At 43.7% G+C, this 17,749-nt stretch overlaps 2 protein-coding genes across 2 annotated transcripts; both read left to right on the top strand.

The window, feature by feature from the left end:
- The first annotated feature begins 331 nt into the window (after positions 1 to 331).
- Positions 332 to 4,187, top strand: LOC127558200 (N-formyl peptide receptor 2-like). The gene has a single exon (XM_051991425.1). The coding sequence runs from the start codon at positions 338 to 340 to the stop codon at positions 1,385 to 1,387; it is 1,050 nt and encodes a 349-aa protein (XP_051847385.1). The 5' UTR covers positions 332 to 337; the 3' UTR covers positions 1,388 to 4,187.
- A 10,998-nt stretch (positions 4,188 to 15,185) lies between these two features.
- Positions 15,186 to 17,327, top strand: LOC127558199 (formyl peptide receptor-related sequence 4-like). Its single transcript, XM_051991424.1, has 2 exons — positions 15,186 to 16,836; positions 16,923 to 17,327. Exon 1 carries the CDS (start codon positions 15,655 to 15,657, stop codon positions 16,714 to 16,716), a length of 1,062 nt encoding a protein of 353 aa, XP_051847384.1. The 5' UTR covers positions 15,186 to 15,654; the 3' UTR covers positions 16,717 to 16,836; positions 16,923 to 17,327.
- The last annotated feature ends 422 nt before the right edge of the window (positions 17,328 to 17,749 follow it).

The raw sequence follows: 17,749 nt of genomic DNA, 5'->3' as shown, positions 1-17,749 counted from the left end.
TGCAACCCCCAGATCTCCGAGGTATTGGAGACTTCAGAAGGAAGAGCCTGGGGCGTGGTGGGGAAGAGGTAGTGACCCTAGGGCCCCAGCACCTCGGGGAGGAGGATCTGGGCAGGGTCAGCCCCGGTTAACAGGGGAGACTCTCCGACGGTGACCCGAGTCAAGCACTCGGACCCTAGTGAGTGGCTGGAAGCCTTGAAGGAAATGCTTGGTGCTCCAGGCATTGAGGAAAGAGCTAGTACAACTCTTGCGGGGGAGGGGGAGGAAAAGCAAAGCCAGGTCCTGCCCTCAGGGGCCTACGATCTCACGGTTCTGGTGTGTTGCAGGTGTGAGAGAGATGGAGAACTCCTCCGTGCTCCCCTCGGACGCCCCCTATTCCCCCCAACTCTCCCCCATCCACCAGGCCTTCTGGATCATCTCCCTCATCGTCTTCTGCTTCTCCTTCGTCCTGGGCATCGCTGGCAACGGGCTAGTGATCTGGGTGGCGGGCTTCCGAATGAGCCGTACGGTCACCACGGTCCTGTTCCTCAACCTGGCGGTCGCGGACTTCGCCTTCACTTCCTTCCTGCCCTTCGTCATCAGCAGTACCGTCCTGCAGCCGCACTGGCCCTTCGGCTGGTTCCTCTGCAAGCTCCTCAGCTTCCTGTCCGTCCTGAACATGTTCGCCAGCGTCTTCCTGCTGACCCTCGTGGCCCTCGACCGCTGCGTCTCCGTGCTCTGGCCCATTTGGGCCCGGAACCACCGCACGCCCCGTCTGGCCGCCCTGGCCGCCGCCGGGGTCTGGATACTCGCCCTCGCCTTCTCGGTGCCCACGTTCATCTTCAGGACCACGGACACGGAGGACGGGATCACCTTCTGCTACTTTGAATTTGAAAACCGGGACGAGGCGGGGGATGACGAGGAGTACGTGGACCCCTGGGCTGAGGGCCGCCACTGGTCCCTGGTGCTGACCCGCTTCTCCCTGGGCTTCCTCATCCCCCTCATCATCATCAGCGTCTGCTATGGGCTCCTCACGGCCAAGCTGTGGAGCGGGATGCGCAGGGCGCGTTCCAGCCGGCCCTTCCGCATCCTCACGGCAGTGGTGGCCGCCTTCTTCCTCTGCTGGCTCCCTCACCACGTGCTGGGCATGATCGAGGCTTCCGTCTACTCCCACCCTCAGCTCGTCGAGGTTCTGCCCTACCTGAGCCCGTTCTCCGCCTCGCTGGTGTTCGTCAACAGCTGCCTCAACCCCCTGCTCTACGTCTTCATAGGTCGGGACTTCAGGGAGAAGCTCTTCCGCTCCCTGCCCAACGCCCTGGAGAGGGCTCTGAGCGAGGAGTCCGCCGCCACGGGGACCACCGGTAACAGCTCCGTCTCGGCGCCCCCCGTGGCTGTCACTGAGACATAGACTGTGAGGAGACTCCAATCTCGGGGGATTCTGGGGACTGCCTTGGTGTCTGATAGTCTTTCTCTTTCTGCCGTCTACAGTCTTTGTTCCGATTTTACAAACCCTTCCTGGTTTTCATATTTCATGTTTTAAGCCCTTCTATCCCCATTATTGGCGGTCAGCTTCCCAGGTACCCTTGTGATGATACCCTTCTACGCTCTATGCCAGTGGGCTCATAGGCTCTGGTCTCCTGTCCTCCGGGTTCTAAGGACTCACAGCCCCTGCTTGCTTGACAAACTATACCATAAACTCCTTATAAAAGTCTCCCTGGACAAGGTACGGGTCTAGATAAATCTTTCATTCAGAGCTAAAAGAAGGGGCCCCTCCCCACTGTGAGGGGTTGAGGTGACATCATCCCGACCCTAGATTCCATCACCCTCATTCACTCCCTCTTCAAATAGCTCCGGTTTTCAAACCTGTTCTTGGAATCTTCCACCTCCTCTTTCACAAGGTTCCTTCCGCTGGTTCCTTTGGGGTCAGCAGAAATTGCTCCATCCCCTCACTTAGTTCAGCAAACACTGCTGATGGCTTTGAGCAATATTTGCCTTTCTCTCTCAGGCCCCAGCTTTTGCAGCCTTCCTGTAGATCTCAGGGAGGAATGGAGGAAGAGGGGGAGAGAAAGAGCCTGTGGCCAAAAACAAAGAGATCTGTGCTTCGGTCCCTATTCCATCCCTGTGAGAACATCTTTCTTCCCTCTGCATCTCTATAAACTGTGGCCTTGGGGGGCTGAGACTCCGTGATTCTCTGGGCACTGTTTCTAACTTTCATAACTTTGTTATGAATGATTTTCTGGCTATGGGATCCCTGAGTGAATTGGGCAGGGACTTCCGCCTTCAGAAATGTGACCTATAGGATGTAAAGTTGAATAACAACCAATAGTTCACATCCAGGTCTAGTCACTTTTGTCTTCTATGGGAACTTCTGCAAAAAGATGATAATTGTACACATGGGAGTTGATGAGTTCAAAAAGAGAATGCAATATATTGGATTTAACATATATTGGACTACTTGCCATGTAGGGGAGAGCATGGGAGAAGGGGTGGGGGAATTGGAAAACAAGGTTTTGCAGGAGCTAATGCTGAAGAATTGTCCGCGCATATGTTTTGAAAAATAAAAAGTTTTAATTAAAGAAAATATAAAAATAAAAAACAAAAATAGGGTGCAAAATGAAAAGGTCCCAGGAGAGAGCCTTGAGAGATAACCACGATGATCTGGATGAAGAAGCAGAGGTCAGATAAGTAGAAAGAGAACCAGGAGATAAATGTCACAAAAGAACTAAAAAGCAGAGTATTCAGGGGGAGAACATGTTTCTCCTTCATGTAAGAGGAAAATTCAGCTACTGCTAAATCCTTGTCTAGTGTGATTAAGCCCAAGAAAGGAGTAATCATAAACCATAATAACCCACATCAAAAACCATCTGCCACAAAGGAAATAATCCTTGAATTTATCAATTCCTTTACATTTCCTATCAATGGAGAGGTTCTATATCTACAGCAGAAGCCCTGCCTCCTACCTCTGATCTTACTTGACTTCCATTTCACTCAAATTACTGGTAGAAATAACACTTAAAGAGAATCACATATTATTTCTTAAAAGCCTTACAAGTAGAGAATATTCACAATATGTTGCCTTCCTATGTAGGATACCCTCTGGGTTCACATTGAATTTGCAGGTCAGGTTCCCAGAGCTGTTTCTCTTCTCATGGTTCTAGGAGGTAACCCTGAGGGATTGGTTGTATGTCTGGTATTCATGAGCCCCCATTGGTGAGCTTCCCCTTTTCAGTTAATCAATTGAACTCCATTTTAGAAAAAATATTTACTGAGAAGGTATATAAAATGGACAGTTCCTATGTGTTTTAATTCTCCCAAGCCCCCCAAATTAACAAAGCTTACAAAAGATGAGAATGGTCAATGTTGGAAAGATTATGAGAAGATAAGTATATTAATGCATTGTTAATAGAACTGTCAATCAATACAACCATTTGGGAGGACTTGTATTATGTAAATAAGGTGAATATAAAATTTCCATACCTTTTAACCCAGAAATTCCACTATTAGGAACTCTTTTTATGATACAAATAACTGGAAGCAAAATAGATGCCCATAAATCAGAGAAGGACTAAACAAATTGTCCTACATGAATGTAATGGAATATTACTTTGCTATGAAAAATAAAAATATTATAGATAAGGAGGAACATGGAAAGATCCGCATAAACAGACATAGGGTAAAGTAAGCAGAAAGAAGAAAATCATATATTAAATGACTAGAACCATGTAAGTAGAAAGACACACACATACACACACATGCACACACACACACTCAAAAGTAAATATAACCAAATTATAAGGAACATAAATGATTCCAAAGAAGAGCTATGAGAAGATACTGATACCCTATCCCTTTGTAGAGATGGGAGGTCCAAAGTGCACTTCATTGCATATATTTTGAGACTTTTTAATCTATTCATCAGCTATACTAATTTTTTCTCTTTCTTTTTTTTGATTTTTAAAATTTTTGTTTGTTAAATGAGGAAATATATTTAGAAGAATTGCACATATTCAACCTATATTGGTGATAAATAGGGGATAGAGGGGAGGGAGAGAGAAAAATTTGGAACCCAAGGTTTTGCAAGGGTGGATGCTGAAAAATATCATTGCATATATTTTGAAAATAAAAAGCTATTATTAAAAAACAAAAGTGGAAAAATGTTATTTGTTAAATTAAATGACTTGAAAGAGGCACAGGAAAAGAGACTAGTGGAAAATATAATCAACATCAATAAAAATGGTTTTTTTATTTAATTTTAAAAATCTGATCATTTTTAATCCTCTGAAACCATGGGTGTACTTCCTCTTCCCATGTCCTAGGGAGAAAGAGTTCAAACTTAAAGGATGTGTAAGAACCAAAAGGTAAACTCACAGTTCTAATGACTGAAAGTCTTTTTTCTCCCTTTGTTGAGAACTCATAAAGTTTTCCTTAGATGTCTTGTTCTCCTGGGCTCCAAGTTTCAGTGCCCTTTTGGATCCCAGAGCCAAGACCTTTTCTTTATGAGAGATTTCACTCCCTGAAGCTGCTTTTCCACAGTGTCTAATTTGCCATTGGTTTCTCTCTCAGATGCTGTTAGCCACTCGAGGGCACTGCTAGCTCTACTGCTCCAGGTCCCAATGGGATCTCCAGAACTTCTATCCTTTTGGAGTTCACTTCATAACTAGTCATTGCATTTCTAAATATTCAGTTTGGTGTGCCCTTTCTTTGGACTACCTTCTGCTCCAGAGGGCATGTCTCCCATTCATCCAATTTTTCCAGTAACTGTGGAGATGGCTGGTGGGGGAAGGGGATTCAGAGAAAGATAAAAGTAGAGGAAAGGGAGCAGAGAAAAATGGAAACCAATTCTTTTCCCTGAAAAACCAATTCACTCTGCCTGCCATGGTAGGATAGATTCATGTCACTGAGAAACATCGTAACAGCAAGTCGAAATAAATGTATTTATATCCCTACCTCATCCCATAATAAATTGTAACAAGATCATAGACTGAAACATAAAAATAGCTATAAAAAGAAATAGACTAATGTTCATCCCAAGTATGGAGAGCAAATGAAAACTGGACAAATTTTATGGCTTTTTCCACTTCTTTCTCAACTGCCTTCTCCCAATGGAGAACCCCCTGCCTGCCCCAAAGCTGGACAGCTCCTCCCATTTGCTGAGGTGCTGCCTGCAGCTCTTATTTGAAGAAATATCAGAACCAGCCATTGACTGACTTCCCTCCTCCTGGCTTTCTATTCCTGTCTCTCTATCTTGCTCCCACCTACTCTCCCTACAATCTCCCCTTTTCTGCTTCATTTTATGTGCTATCTCTGCCTATTAGAATTTAAACTCCTAGACACAAAACAAGAAGCATTTAATAAGCATTTACTATGTGCCAGGCACTGTGCTAAGCACTAGGATTATTAATACAAGATAATAGCCCCTGCCCTCAAGAAGCTTACAGTCTAATAGGAGAAAAAAACACATACAAGGGAGCTAAAAAGGAGGAAGAAGGACATAATGACTTCCACATCATGACTTAATCACAATTGCAAGATTTGAGATGTGTGTGTGTGTGTGAGAGAGAGAGAGAGACAGAGAGAGACAGAGACAGAGACAGACAGAGAGATAGACAGAGACAGAGAGAGAAAGAGACAGAGACAGAGAGACAAACAGACATAGAGAGACAGAGACCAAGAAAGAGAATTATTTTCTCTTTTTGACTCTTTCCCCCAACCTTGGAATCAGGCTGATTATCAAGCAACAGGGAGCTAGTCAAGCTTTTTGAATTCAGGAACTGTCTCTTTTTAGTGCCTGGGGCACAGGAAACTCTCAATAATTGTTTTTTTTATTCATTTCATTCACTCCCTCCATTACCTCCTCAGCTCCACCAGTACTTCCCCGAAGGAGCTGTCCAGCTTCCACACTGAAGTCTAAAAAACTTCCCAAAGTCTTATGGTACATCCCACCCTGGAGTTTGGACCAAAAGTCCAACAAATTTTGGAGCTTATTGAACAAGCCAATCTCAGACAATCAGAATAGATCCTGAATCACAGAAAATAAAATAGCAAGAAAAGATTTCCCTTACAGAATCAGATGTGCATTTAGATTCCATCCCTGTCCAACCAGCACCTAATTATAAGCCTTAAAGAATATCCCAAGTACTGACATCTCTTAGTGGGGAGGGGAGGGAAAAAGGAAAGAGTGAGGGAAGAAAACTAGAAGCAAATAAAGAAATAAAACTAGCTTGATGGAGTTTTGTGTTGTCACGGGAAAGACTATATCTCGATTTTTACCCATAAAAAATTGGAAAGAAAAGTGTTTTTTTTTGTTTTTTTTTGTTTTGTTTTGTTTTACCCCATGGATAGAACTTTACATTTATTCCTGGTCTAGTGAATAACGCTGCATTTGGAATCAGGGATCCCTGGGTTCAAAACCTACCTGAAACACCTACTAGGTGTGTGATCCTAGGCAAGTCAGTCACCTGTGGATCTCTTTGTAAAATGGGAGGGTTAGACTTGACCTCTGAGTCTCTTCAAATTCTAAATCAGATTAGAGCTCCACAAGCTTTTGGCATCTTTCCCATGATCTTAAGCTTTGTTTCTCTATGGATGTTGTGGCCCAACAATTCTGGCATCCTGATGTTCAAATAGGACAGCCCGCTCCCAGTTCTGTGCCTATTTAGGAGCTGGATCACATGTCTGGAACCATGTAGCATTGTGCCTGACACAGAGTAAGCTCTTTTTTAAATTAAAGCTTTTTTTTTTTAATTTTCAGAACATATGCATGGATAATTCTTCAACATTAATCCTTTCAAAACCGTGTTTTCCAATTTTCCCCTTTTCCCCACCACCTCTCCTAGATGGTGAGTAATCTAATATATGTTAAACATGGTTGAAATATATGTTAAATCCAATATATGCATACAGATTTATGCAATTATCATGCCATAAAGAGAAATCAAATCAAACTGGAAAAAATGAGAAGGAAAATAAAATGCAAATAAATAATAACAAAAAGAGTGAAAATGCTATGTTGTGAACCACACAGACTAAGCTCTCAAGAATGTATGTTCACTAGGGGCAGCTAGATGGTGCAGTGGGTAGAGCACCAGCCCTGAAGTCAGGAGGACGTGAGTTAATACTTCCTATTTGTGTGACCCTGGGCAAGTCACTTAACCCCAATTGCCTCAGGGAAAAAAAATGTTTGTTGACCGATTGGCTTCACGGTACACAAAAGGCCAGACCTGGACACAAGAAGACTTTTCCTCTTCCTGAGTTAAAATCTGATCTCAGACACTTACTAGCCGCAGTGGGCAAAGTTTTTTAACCACCATCTACCCTCAATTTCCTCCTTTGTAAAGTGAATGTAACAAAGGCCCCAGTTGTTGTGAAGGCTAACTGAGATATGTATATAGTTATAGAGCTTTGAAAATCTTAAATTAAAACCTAGTTTTTAGTATTATTTTAAAAGGTGCTTTTTTCACAGCTGTCACTTCCCAATAACTATACAGAGTTTGAAATTGTTCAATGTTGAACAAAATCTGAATTAACCACCAGGTGGCTCTCAATTCAAATTGATTGTCTTGCTCTGTCTGCCATATGAATAACTTTCCAGTTTTGTCTAGAAATAACTTTCTAGCTGTCAGAATGAAACCAGCTGGTGGAGGACCAGCTCCCCAACTTCAAAATGGTGTCTCGTGGCTTTTTCCTCTGGTTCTCCAGGCCTACTCCAGTCCCAGACCTAAATATTAGAATTCAAATTCTACAGATTCAAACTAGAGCTAAAAATATTCAAATTTAAAATGTCATTTGTAGTTTGACTTACAACCCCATTCCTTATGGATATTTTAATCTTTCATGTCTTTTTCCTCAGGACTTATAATTCAGGCACTTGGTATATTACAATAACTTAGCTTTTCTTTTTTAAAAATTCAATTGTATTTTTGAAAATTCTTTTGCTTTCAAACAAGATTAGAAGGGAAGCAACAAACTGGGAAAACATTTTCACAATTAAAGGTTCTGATAAAGGCCTCATTTCCAAAATATATAGAGAACTGACTCAAATTTATAAGAAATCAAGCCATTCTCCAATTGATAAATGGTCAAAGGATATGAACAGACAATTTTCAGAGGATGAAATTGAAACTATTACCACTCATATGAAAGAGTGTTCCAAATCATTATTGATCAGAGAAATGCAAATTAAGACAACTCTGAGATACCACTACACACCTGTCAGATTGGCTAAGATGACAGGAAAAAATAATGATGAATGTTGGAGGGGATGCGGGAAAACTGGGACACTAATGCATTGTTGGTGGAGTTGTGAACAAATCCAACCATTCTGGAGAGCAATCTGGAATTATGCCCAAAAAATTATCAAATTGTGCATACCCTTTGATCCAGCAGTGTTTCTATTGGGCTTATATCCCAAAGAAATACTAAAGAAGGGAAAGGGACCTGTATGTGCCAAAATGTTTGTAGCAGCCCTGTTTGTAGTGGCCAGAAACTGGAAAATGAATGGATGCCCATCCATTGGAGAATGGCCGGGTAAATTGTGGTATATGAATGTTATGGAATATTATTGTTCTGTAAGAAATGACCAGCAGGATGAATACAGAGAGGACTGGTGAGACTTACATGAACTGATGCTAAGTGAAATGAGCAGAACCAGGAGATCATTATACACTTCGACAACGATATTGTATGAGGACATATTTTGATGGAAGTGGATTTCTTTGACAAAGAGACCTGAGTTTCAATTGATAAATGACGGACAAAAGCAGCTACACCCAAAGAAAGAACACTGGGAAACGAATGTGAACTATCTGCATTTTTGTTTTTCTTCCCGGGTTATTTATACCTTCTGAATCCAATTCTCCCTATGCAACAAGAGAACTGTTCGGTTCTGCAAACATATATTGTATCTAGGATATACTGCAACATATCCAACATATAAAGGACTGCTTGCCATCTAGGGGAGGGGGTGGAGGGAGGGAGGGGAAAAAAATCGGAACAGAAAAGAGTGTCAATATAAAGTAATTATTAAATAAAAAATTTTAAAAAAAAGAAAATTCTTTTGCTTTCACATTACTTTCATTTTTCAAAATACTTATCTCTTCTGTCCCTCCTCTAAGAGAGGAATTAAAGAATTAAATTAAAGAGACATGGAAGGGGCAGTTTAGCAAAAACTGTCAACCAAGTATAAGATTACACATTCTCATGGCATTCAGTTTTTGGTTTTGTGGCTGTTCTTCCCATTGATATTGTTGCAGTAATTGTGTATATTGTTTTCTTGACTCTACTTGCTTTCCTCTGCATACGTTCATGTAAGTAATGCTATGTGTGTCTGTAATCTTCATAGTCATATCCTTTTTTACTGGACAGTAATATTCTATTATATTCGAGTGCCACAATTTGTTTAGTCCTTCCTCAATTTATGAGCATCTATTTTGGTTCCTGCTCTTGGCTACTATAAACATGCTGGTGTCTTGTCCATAAGACGTTTGCTTTGAACATCGATCTTGTTGAGCTATACGCCTGTGAGTGGGATCTCTGACTCAAAGGATAAATCTACTTTATTCACTTTTTAAAAACATAATTCTAATTGCTTTCCAGAATGGTTACACCAATTTACAGCCCAACCATCTTTTATAATAGAGGAGTTTACTAGATCTGTGATTTTACTGCTATAGGGAATCCCTAGATGAGATGTTCTCTGAAACATTTTCTTAGAGACTTTCCTAAAGACCTTAAGTGCCTAAGTCAGAGTCACACCATCAGTATCTGTCTAGGGCAGGGCTTGAAACCAGCTCTTCTTAGCTCCAAGATTGATTTTCTATCCATTACATATGTGGTTCTCAAAATGTGGTCCACGAATCCTTGGGGGCTCAAAGATTTTTTAGGAAGTTCATGAGGTCAATTATTTTCATAAGAATTTGTTGGTGGAGAGCTGTTATCAGCGCTTCGTGAGCCCCATTTGGGGTTTTCTAGGTAGAGATCCTGGAATGGTTTGACCATTTCCTTCTCCAGCTCATTTTACAGATAAGGAAATTGAGGCAAAGGCTAAGTGAGTTGTCCAAAGTCAATGAAGCTAGGAAATGCCTGAGACTAATTCAAACTCAAAAAGATGAGCCTCCATGTCTGGCACTCCATCTAGTTGACATTATTTGTCTATTCAATATTTCCCTCTTTTCCCACTACATATCTGTGTGAAACCATCTTTTCTTTATTCCAACCAAAACAACATATTGTAGCAGTTTGAATGCAGAAGAAAATATGAGAATTCAGCTATCTATTATTTAGCTAGATATTAAAGAGATATGCAAAAATCTACAAAACACTGTCACTCTTCTCACTAATGTTTCTGATAACAGTTATTTTGGGGAAATAGTTGTTTTCATTAAAATGTGTTAGTCATACAAAATCTCTTTTGTTTTGCTTTATTTTATTTTGCATTCCTTTTCTGTTTTTCTTTTCTTCTTACTGTCTTTTTCAAAAATAATTTTAAAAAAGAATTTGATGCCAAAAAAAAGTATTAGTCTTGTCAACAAGTAATGGTTTATATGAATAGAGTGTCGGGTCTAGACTAAGGAAAACCTGAGTTAAAATTTGGCCTTAGATGTACTAGCTTAGATGTGTGACCCTCAGCAAGTCACTTAACTCTGTTTGCCTCAGTTTCCTCATCTGTAAAATTAACTGGAGAAGGAAATGGCAAAGTACTCCAGGATCGTTGCAAAAAGGGGAAACAGGTATCACAAAGAATTGGACATAACTAAAAATAACCAAACAAATGAGTATTATTTTAATGGATTAAATATTTTATACTGTATCAGCTTAAATTCCTAATACTGTAAATATCTATAGACATCATTCATATAAATAAAAGCTCTTACAGGGTATCCCCAATAATTCTTAAGAGTGTACTGAGACAAATAGATTGAAAATTGATGCATTACACTATGTTGCCCCATAGGCAATATGACTGAGTGTTTTACGGTACTAGAATAGGCTCAAATTTTTTAAAACATGAAGTTAAAATGAAATAGTCAATAGAAACTCTTTTAGTCACCTTCTGGTCATACACACTGGCCACTTCTCCAATTTTGGCTGGGCGGGTTTCCCAAATACATTCTCATCCAACTCATAAAGAGAAAGGAGGAGGCTTTCACTCCTCCCCCAGCTCAAGATCACTAAATTAGGGGAAGCAGAGGAAACAAAAGGAAAATCTCTCTGTCTCAGGCGTACGCTGATAAATATTTGACAACAGGGCAGGGGGACAGAAGGCGAGATTGTGTACAGAACGTATTTTAAATTTTAATTTTTCTCCATCACTTTTTAAAATCTAGATAATCAGCAAAATAATAAATTAAGCCCTGATCTATCTGTAACTATCTGTAATTTGTTCTGAGCTGTAAATGTTTATGCTGAATATTTAACAATCAGTTCAATCTCAAGGGCTTATTCCAGCTACCTCTAGCAGAACTGTGGTTGATCAACCATAGGATTCCTAGGATCTCTAGGGATTAAGCTGATTTGAAATCACAGTACTGTGGATCCCCAGCACTTAATAAATGAATAATAAATAAATGCTTATTGAGTTGGTTCAAGGGCTGGTCAGTCCTAAGATGTTTCATTCAGCATTCCTGGTTGTGCTTGTTCTTCATACTGAAGTGGTCATCAACCTTCCAAAAGTCCCAGATGAAGAAAAGAGTAGAGGGGCAGCTGGGTAGCTGGGCAGGGCAGAGGATAGAGCATCAGCTCTGAAATCAGGAGGACCTGAGTTCAAATGTGTTCTCAGACATTTAAAACTTCCTGGCTGTGTGACCCTGGGCAAGTCAACTAACCCCAATTGCCTCAAGAAGAAATAAAAAGAGAATCAGAAAAATGAGTCCAAAGGACAGTTAGCATGTTGTATGATTCTTCCTATATAGGGCAGCTAGGTGACACAGTGGATATAATTCAATGTCTGGAGTCAAGAAGAGAAAGTTCAAAAATGTCCTCAGATACTAGCTATGTGACCCTGAGCAAATCACTTTACCCTGTGTGCCTCAGTTTCCTTATTGGTAAAATGAGCTGGAGAAGGAAATGGCAAATTACTCCAGTATCTTTGCCGAGAAAATTCCAAATGGGGTCGTAACTGAAAAACAAGCCTGAAATGACTGCACAAAAAAGGTCATGGAGATGGGAGAGAGGAGAATGATCTTTTTACTTCAATATTTCAAAATTTATACTGATAGCTTCTATCTGTAAATGACTACAAGTCCAGACAATGTCCTTGAGACATTCACCTGCCCACTGCACCATCTAGCTGCCCCGGAAATTATTTTTTAAATGTACAAAATCCCAGGAAAGAACTACTGGCTGAGGTACAAACTTACACTGCTCAAGAAAATGTTGGTCTTTCCAGGTACTTTTCCATTTTCAAGGATACAGCCTGAATATTTTAATTCCATTCAATGGAAATAAGATTTTTAAATCTGGAACAAAAATCTCAGTGAAGTCAACTGGTATCATTTTTATGTTTTTAGGTAGTTTTCAGTTATGTCCCATTCTGACTCCATTTGTGGTTTTCTTGGCAGAAATCTACATGTCTCTAATTCATTTCTTTTCTGAGGTCCAGTTCAGCATCACCAAATATCCCTTGCACATCTCTACTTAGAAGTCTCACCTTGAGGTTTTTGAGTCATTTCAGTCACATCCAACTCTTTCTTTGTGATCCCATTTGGGATTTTCTTGGCACTTCCTTCTCCAGCTTATTTTACAGAGGAGGAAACTGAGGCACATAGGGTGAAGTGATTTGCCCAGAATCACACAGCTAAGTATGTCTGAGGCTGTATCTGAACTCATCTTCCTTTCCGACTTCAGGCCCAGTGCTCATGCATGACAGTACCACTTAGCTGGGCTCTGCATTAATTCATCTAAGACTTCCCAGTTTTGTCTGAAACCAACCCCATCACCATTTCTTATAGCTGGATAATATTCCATCACATTTATATGCCACAACTTGCTCAGCCATGGTCATATTCCCAGATTCCAATTCTTTGCCACCTCAAAAAAACAAAAAAACAAAAACTGTAGGATATTTCTGTATATCCTTATAGTTTGTTGTGCTTAGGAGTTATCTTTTTAAAAATTTACCCTCTTATTCCTCTTCCCTTCTTGCCTTTCCCTACTTCTCTGTTGAATAAAATACTATTTCTGTTTCCAATTATATTTCTCCCTTTTTAGACTAGTTTGGATGAGAATGAGGATGAAATTAGCTGCTCCCCCCATCTCCTCCTCCTTGTTTGTATAGATGTCTCTTTGTGTACCATAATTATGAGATAATTTCCCCAATTTTCCTTTCCCTTCTCTCCCTGATATATTCCCCTCCCCTTCTCTTTCCATTCTTCTCTTAAGCTCACAAAGACATAATAGAATCACTCCCAGGTTTTCTAATTAGATTCCCTCTATGACCCTTATAATGATCAGATTCAGAAAGGACATATGTATCACCTCCCCATGTTTGGATGTAAGTTTCTATAGAGCTATGGCTTTGTTATGAGAAATGCTTGCAACTCCACTTTTTTTCATTAAAGATCTATTTTACCCTCTGCAACTTTGTGGGATAAATCACTCAAGGCTATAAGCACATATCCTTTGCATTAGAATATCATATGCCAAGTTCCTTTCTATCGCTGTCTTCTAAACCAGATATGATCCTGATTTTTTGTAAGTACTAGAATACTTTCTGCCATATTTATTTATTTTGTTTTTTAAATTATTATTAGTTTTTCTATCTTCACATCCTGGCATTCCTGCTCCCCTCAAATTTCACCTGAAGTTCAACTGGCTCCAAGAAGTCTTTCCCATCCCTCTTTATCTTAATGCTTCCCTCCAAGAGTCTCCAGTTTATTCCGTTGATATCTTGTCTGTTTATGGCTGTTTTCATGTTGTCTCCCACATTAGAGTGGACACATTGAGTGTGAGGACTTTTTTTTGTTGTTTATTTGTTTTCTTTATATCCCCGCAGTGTAGCACAGTAAGCCCTTAATACTTGGTGATTTAACATTTATTTAGCTCTTGATCATTCAAATTTTATGATGTTGTTGCTATCGTTGTTTAGTCATTTCTGTCCTGTCCAACTCTTCTGGGGTTTTCTTGGCAAAGCTAAGAGTGGTTTACCATTGCCTTCTCCAGCTCATTTTACAGATGATGAAACTGAGGCAACCAAATTAAGTGACTTACTCAGGGTCACGCAGTACATTGTCTGAGGCTTGGGTCTGAATTCAGGTTTTCTTTCCTGCTTTCAGGTATTCTATCCACTATGCCACCCTGATAACTCTTTATTGTGTATGTTATCTTAGCTAACACTTGTGACAACCCTCTGCGGTAGTAGACATGATAGGGATTTTTTTTTTTTTCCATTTTACTGATGAACTGATTTTGAATAAGGAAGCAACTTGTCCCAACAGACAAGTCAATTAAGAGTGGAGATAGTGAGTCTCTTCTCAGTTCAAGGCTCTCTCCAGTAGCCAAACTTGACCTAAGAATTCTGTTATTTGCAGGAAAATAAGCATCTTCACAGGAAATGGCATGACATGGCAAGGACAAGACATGGGGTCCGAGTTCCTCTTTCTGTCCCTTTATCAGATCTGAGCCTGCCCTGCCTGTGTTCACATATCTTTTTGGCAGCAGCAGGAAAAGTCTTCAGGAGACCTCAGCAATCTGAATAGAATCATCACTTCAGGGTGAGCAGGGGCTCTGGGAATTCTGGGGAGAGGGAGGCAGGATGCTCCTGGTGCCAGCCATGGAGCACAAATGCGAAGGGAGAGGCAGGGAGAACATGGCAGCTGGGGTCTCCAAAAAAAGAGATCTGAATCCACAGGCTTTGGTCACAGAACTGGAAGGTACACCTCTGCTCCGCCAGGGTCATACTCCCAGATTCCAATTCTGTGATTACCCACTCCAACCCTCAGATGGAGAAACTCAAGATCAGAGATGAGAAATCCCTTACCCAAAGCCATCCAGACAATCAGCAGAAAAGTTAGGGCTTCCATTTGTGTCAGCCATCTCCCAGGCTCTTTCCAGGGCTCCATTCCATCTCTAGGAAAGAGACTGCTCTAAGGTCAATGGCTTACATGTGAACAGAAAACCTCCCCAAAGCGAAAGAAATCCAGAAACAAATTGCAAACTCAAGTTGATTTGGACCCAGAAAGGGAAAAAAAAAACCCCTCATTTTACTATTTAATTTTTCTATAAAATACAATATAAATGTATGTAATTACTGACCATACACATGCAGTCAATTAATGCGCACATGCAGACTCCCTTTAAATGAGAACACAAAAGTGTCAAAGGTTTGTTTTTAGCCTTCAGGTGTAGACTCGATGTGGGGAGAAATGTTAGAGGGACTCCCGAGATCTGTCTTCAAATACTGGAAGGACAATCACAAAGAAAAATGATTGATTTGGGCTTAGTCTCCGGGAGAGGGGAGGGGGTGGAAATCTTCAACGGGCAAGATGACACCACTTGGTAAGACTTGTTTTCTCACTTTTTCTTTTGGGTCCACTTCCACATGATTTTGCCATGTGTGTTTCTAGATTTTTCTTACAATCTTTAAATCTCTCTCTATCTTTGGGTTTTGTTATAGAAACGTGCATCGCTTCTAGCAGCAATAACGCAGGCTGGCTGATAGACAGGTGAACCAAAAATAACATGGAGGCCACATCCAATTCATCGGAGCTTCCTTCAGACCCTTCAATGGGGGTGAGGTTGGCCCTCCACATCCTGTTCTTGGTCATTCTTGCGGCGATCTCCGTTCTGGGGGTGGTGGGCAATGGGCTGGTCATCTGGGTGACCGGCTTTCGCATGCCCCAGAACGTCACCAAAGTCTGGTTCCTCCACCTGGCTGTGGCCGACTTCACCTTCAGCGCCTTGCTCCCCATTAACATAGCTTCTCTGGCCTCGGGCCACTGGCCCTTCGGCCGCTGGCTCTGCAAGCTCTACCACGTCTTCACCATGCTTAACATGTTCACCAGCGTCTTCCTGCTGACCCTGGTCTCCTTAGACCGCTGCGTCTGCATCCTGCAGCCTTTATGGGCCCGGAAGCACCGCACGCCGGGCCGGCTAGCGCTGATGGCCACCGGGGCCTGGGGCCTGGCCGCGGCTTTCTCCAGCCCCTACCTGCTCTACCGGCAGATCTTCACGGACCCCTGGACCGGGTTCATGTACTGTTACAACAACTACAACCTGTGGGCGGAGGGCGTGGGGAGCGGACCTTCTGAGGGGGCAGTGCGGAGGTACAAGGCTCACGTGGCTCTCAATTTTGTGGTGGGCTTCGCGGGGCCTCTCCTCCTCATCTGCGGCTGCTCGGGCCTCAGCGTGGCCAGGCTCAGGGCCGGGAAGCAGTCCCTGAGGTCCAACCGGCCCTTCCAGGTGCTCGTGGCCGTGGTCACGGCCTTCTTCTGCTGCTGGCTCCCCCTGCACCTGGTGACCATCTGGGAGCTAGAAGGCAACCTGGCCAACCGCGAGCACCCGTGGCTGCGAGACCTGGCCACGCCCGCCTTCGTCCTGGCCAGCGCCAACAGCTGCCTCAACCCGGTCCTCTACTCGTGGGTGGGGCAGAACTTTCGCCGGCACCTGCCGTGCTCCGTGACCAGCGCCCTGAAGCAGGCCCTGGAGGAGGACTACAAGGGCAGCGGCAACTCGGACCCCGAGGCCCTGGAGCTCCAGGAGAGCCGGTGCCCGCGGGCGGGGCCTCCCGGCCTGCTGCCCTAACTTCCCGCGGCCAGCGCCCCGGGCTCCTTCCCGAGAGCTTTAAGTCCCGGGGGAGACCCAAAGTCGTTCCGCGACTCTCCAAGGGCGGAGGGCGCCCGAGCTGACGCGCTGAGGGACGCGGTCACGGGCCGGGCACGCGAGAGACGAGGTCACGGGGCCGGGCACGCGAGAGACGAGGTCACGGGGCCGGGCACGCGAGAGACGAGGTCACGGGGCCGGGCACGCGAGAGACGCGGTCACGGGGCCGGGCCTTCGCTCTCTCCCGAGCTGACGCGCTGAGGGACGCGGTCACGGGCCTGGCACGCGTGGAGAAGCGGTCACAGGGCCGGGCCTTCGCTCTCTCCCGAGCTGACACACCGAGGGACGCGGTCACGGGGCCGAGCACGCGTGGAGAAGCGGTCACGGAGCCGGGCACGCGAGAGACGCGGTCACGGGGCCGAGCACGCGGAGAGACGCGGTCACGGGCCTGGCACGCGGAGAGAAGCGGTCACGGGGCCGGGCCTTCGCTCCCCTTGTTCCAGAGGGGTCCGGTTTGCATTGCGGGTCGGGGAGGGAGGGAGGGGCAGCGAATATGTTCCTAGAAATGCTCCCATAAAATAAGGTTTTCTGTACGGCGATGGTCTATCTGGGGAGTGTGTGGGGGAAGGGAGGAGGGAGCACGGGAAGGAGCGAGGTGAAGCCCTCAGGGGCGTAAGCGCACTTTCCCTGGAGGTGACTGACACGCCCAGACAAGGGCTGCCCCGGGAGGGGAGACTGGGAGCAGCGGAAGCGCCCGCAGGCAGGACGTGGTGAAGGGGGTCAGACGGGGGGCACCTGCGCCACGCGTGAGGGCGGAAGGGAGAACTGGGACCCACGACAGACTGGGGGGGGGGGGCGGCTGAGAGTGGGGGGCTTGGATCCCAGCTCATGAGTATTGATGGAGTTGGAGAGAGAGAAGCGCTGGGAGGAACAGGGACTCCAGTGTTGAGTCAGATATGCAGGGCTGCACAGGGCAGGGGCATGGAGTCACAAGATCCGAGTTCAAATCCAGCCC

This window comes from Antechinus flavipes, chromosome 3 (assembly GCF_016432865.1).
Source record: "Antechinus flavipes isolate AdamAnt ecotype Samford, QLD, Australia chromosome 3, AdamAnt_v2, whole genome shotgun sequence".
In the NCBI taxonomy this organism is placed as follows: domain Eukaryota; kingdom Metazoa; phylum Chordata; class Mammalia; order Dasyuromorphia; family Dasyuridae; genus Antechinus; species Antechinus flavipes.
The sequence above is the reverse complement of the archived record's forward strand: the minus strand, read 5'-3'. Positions and strand labels throughout refer to the sequence as shown.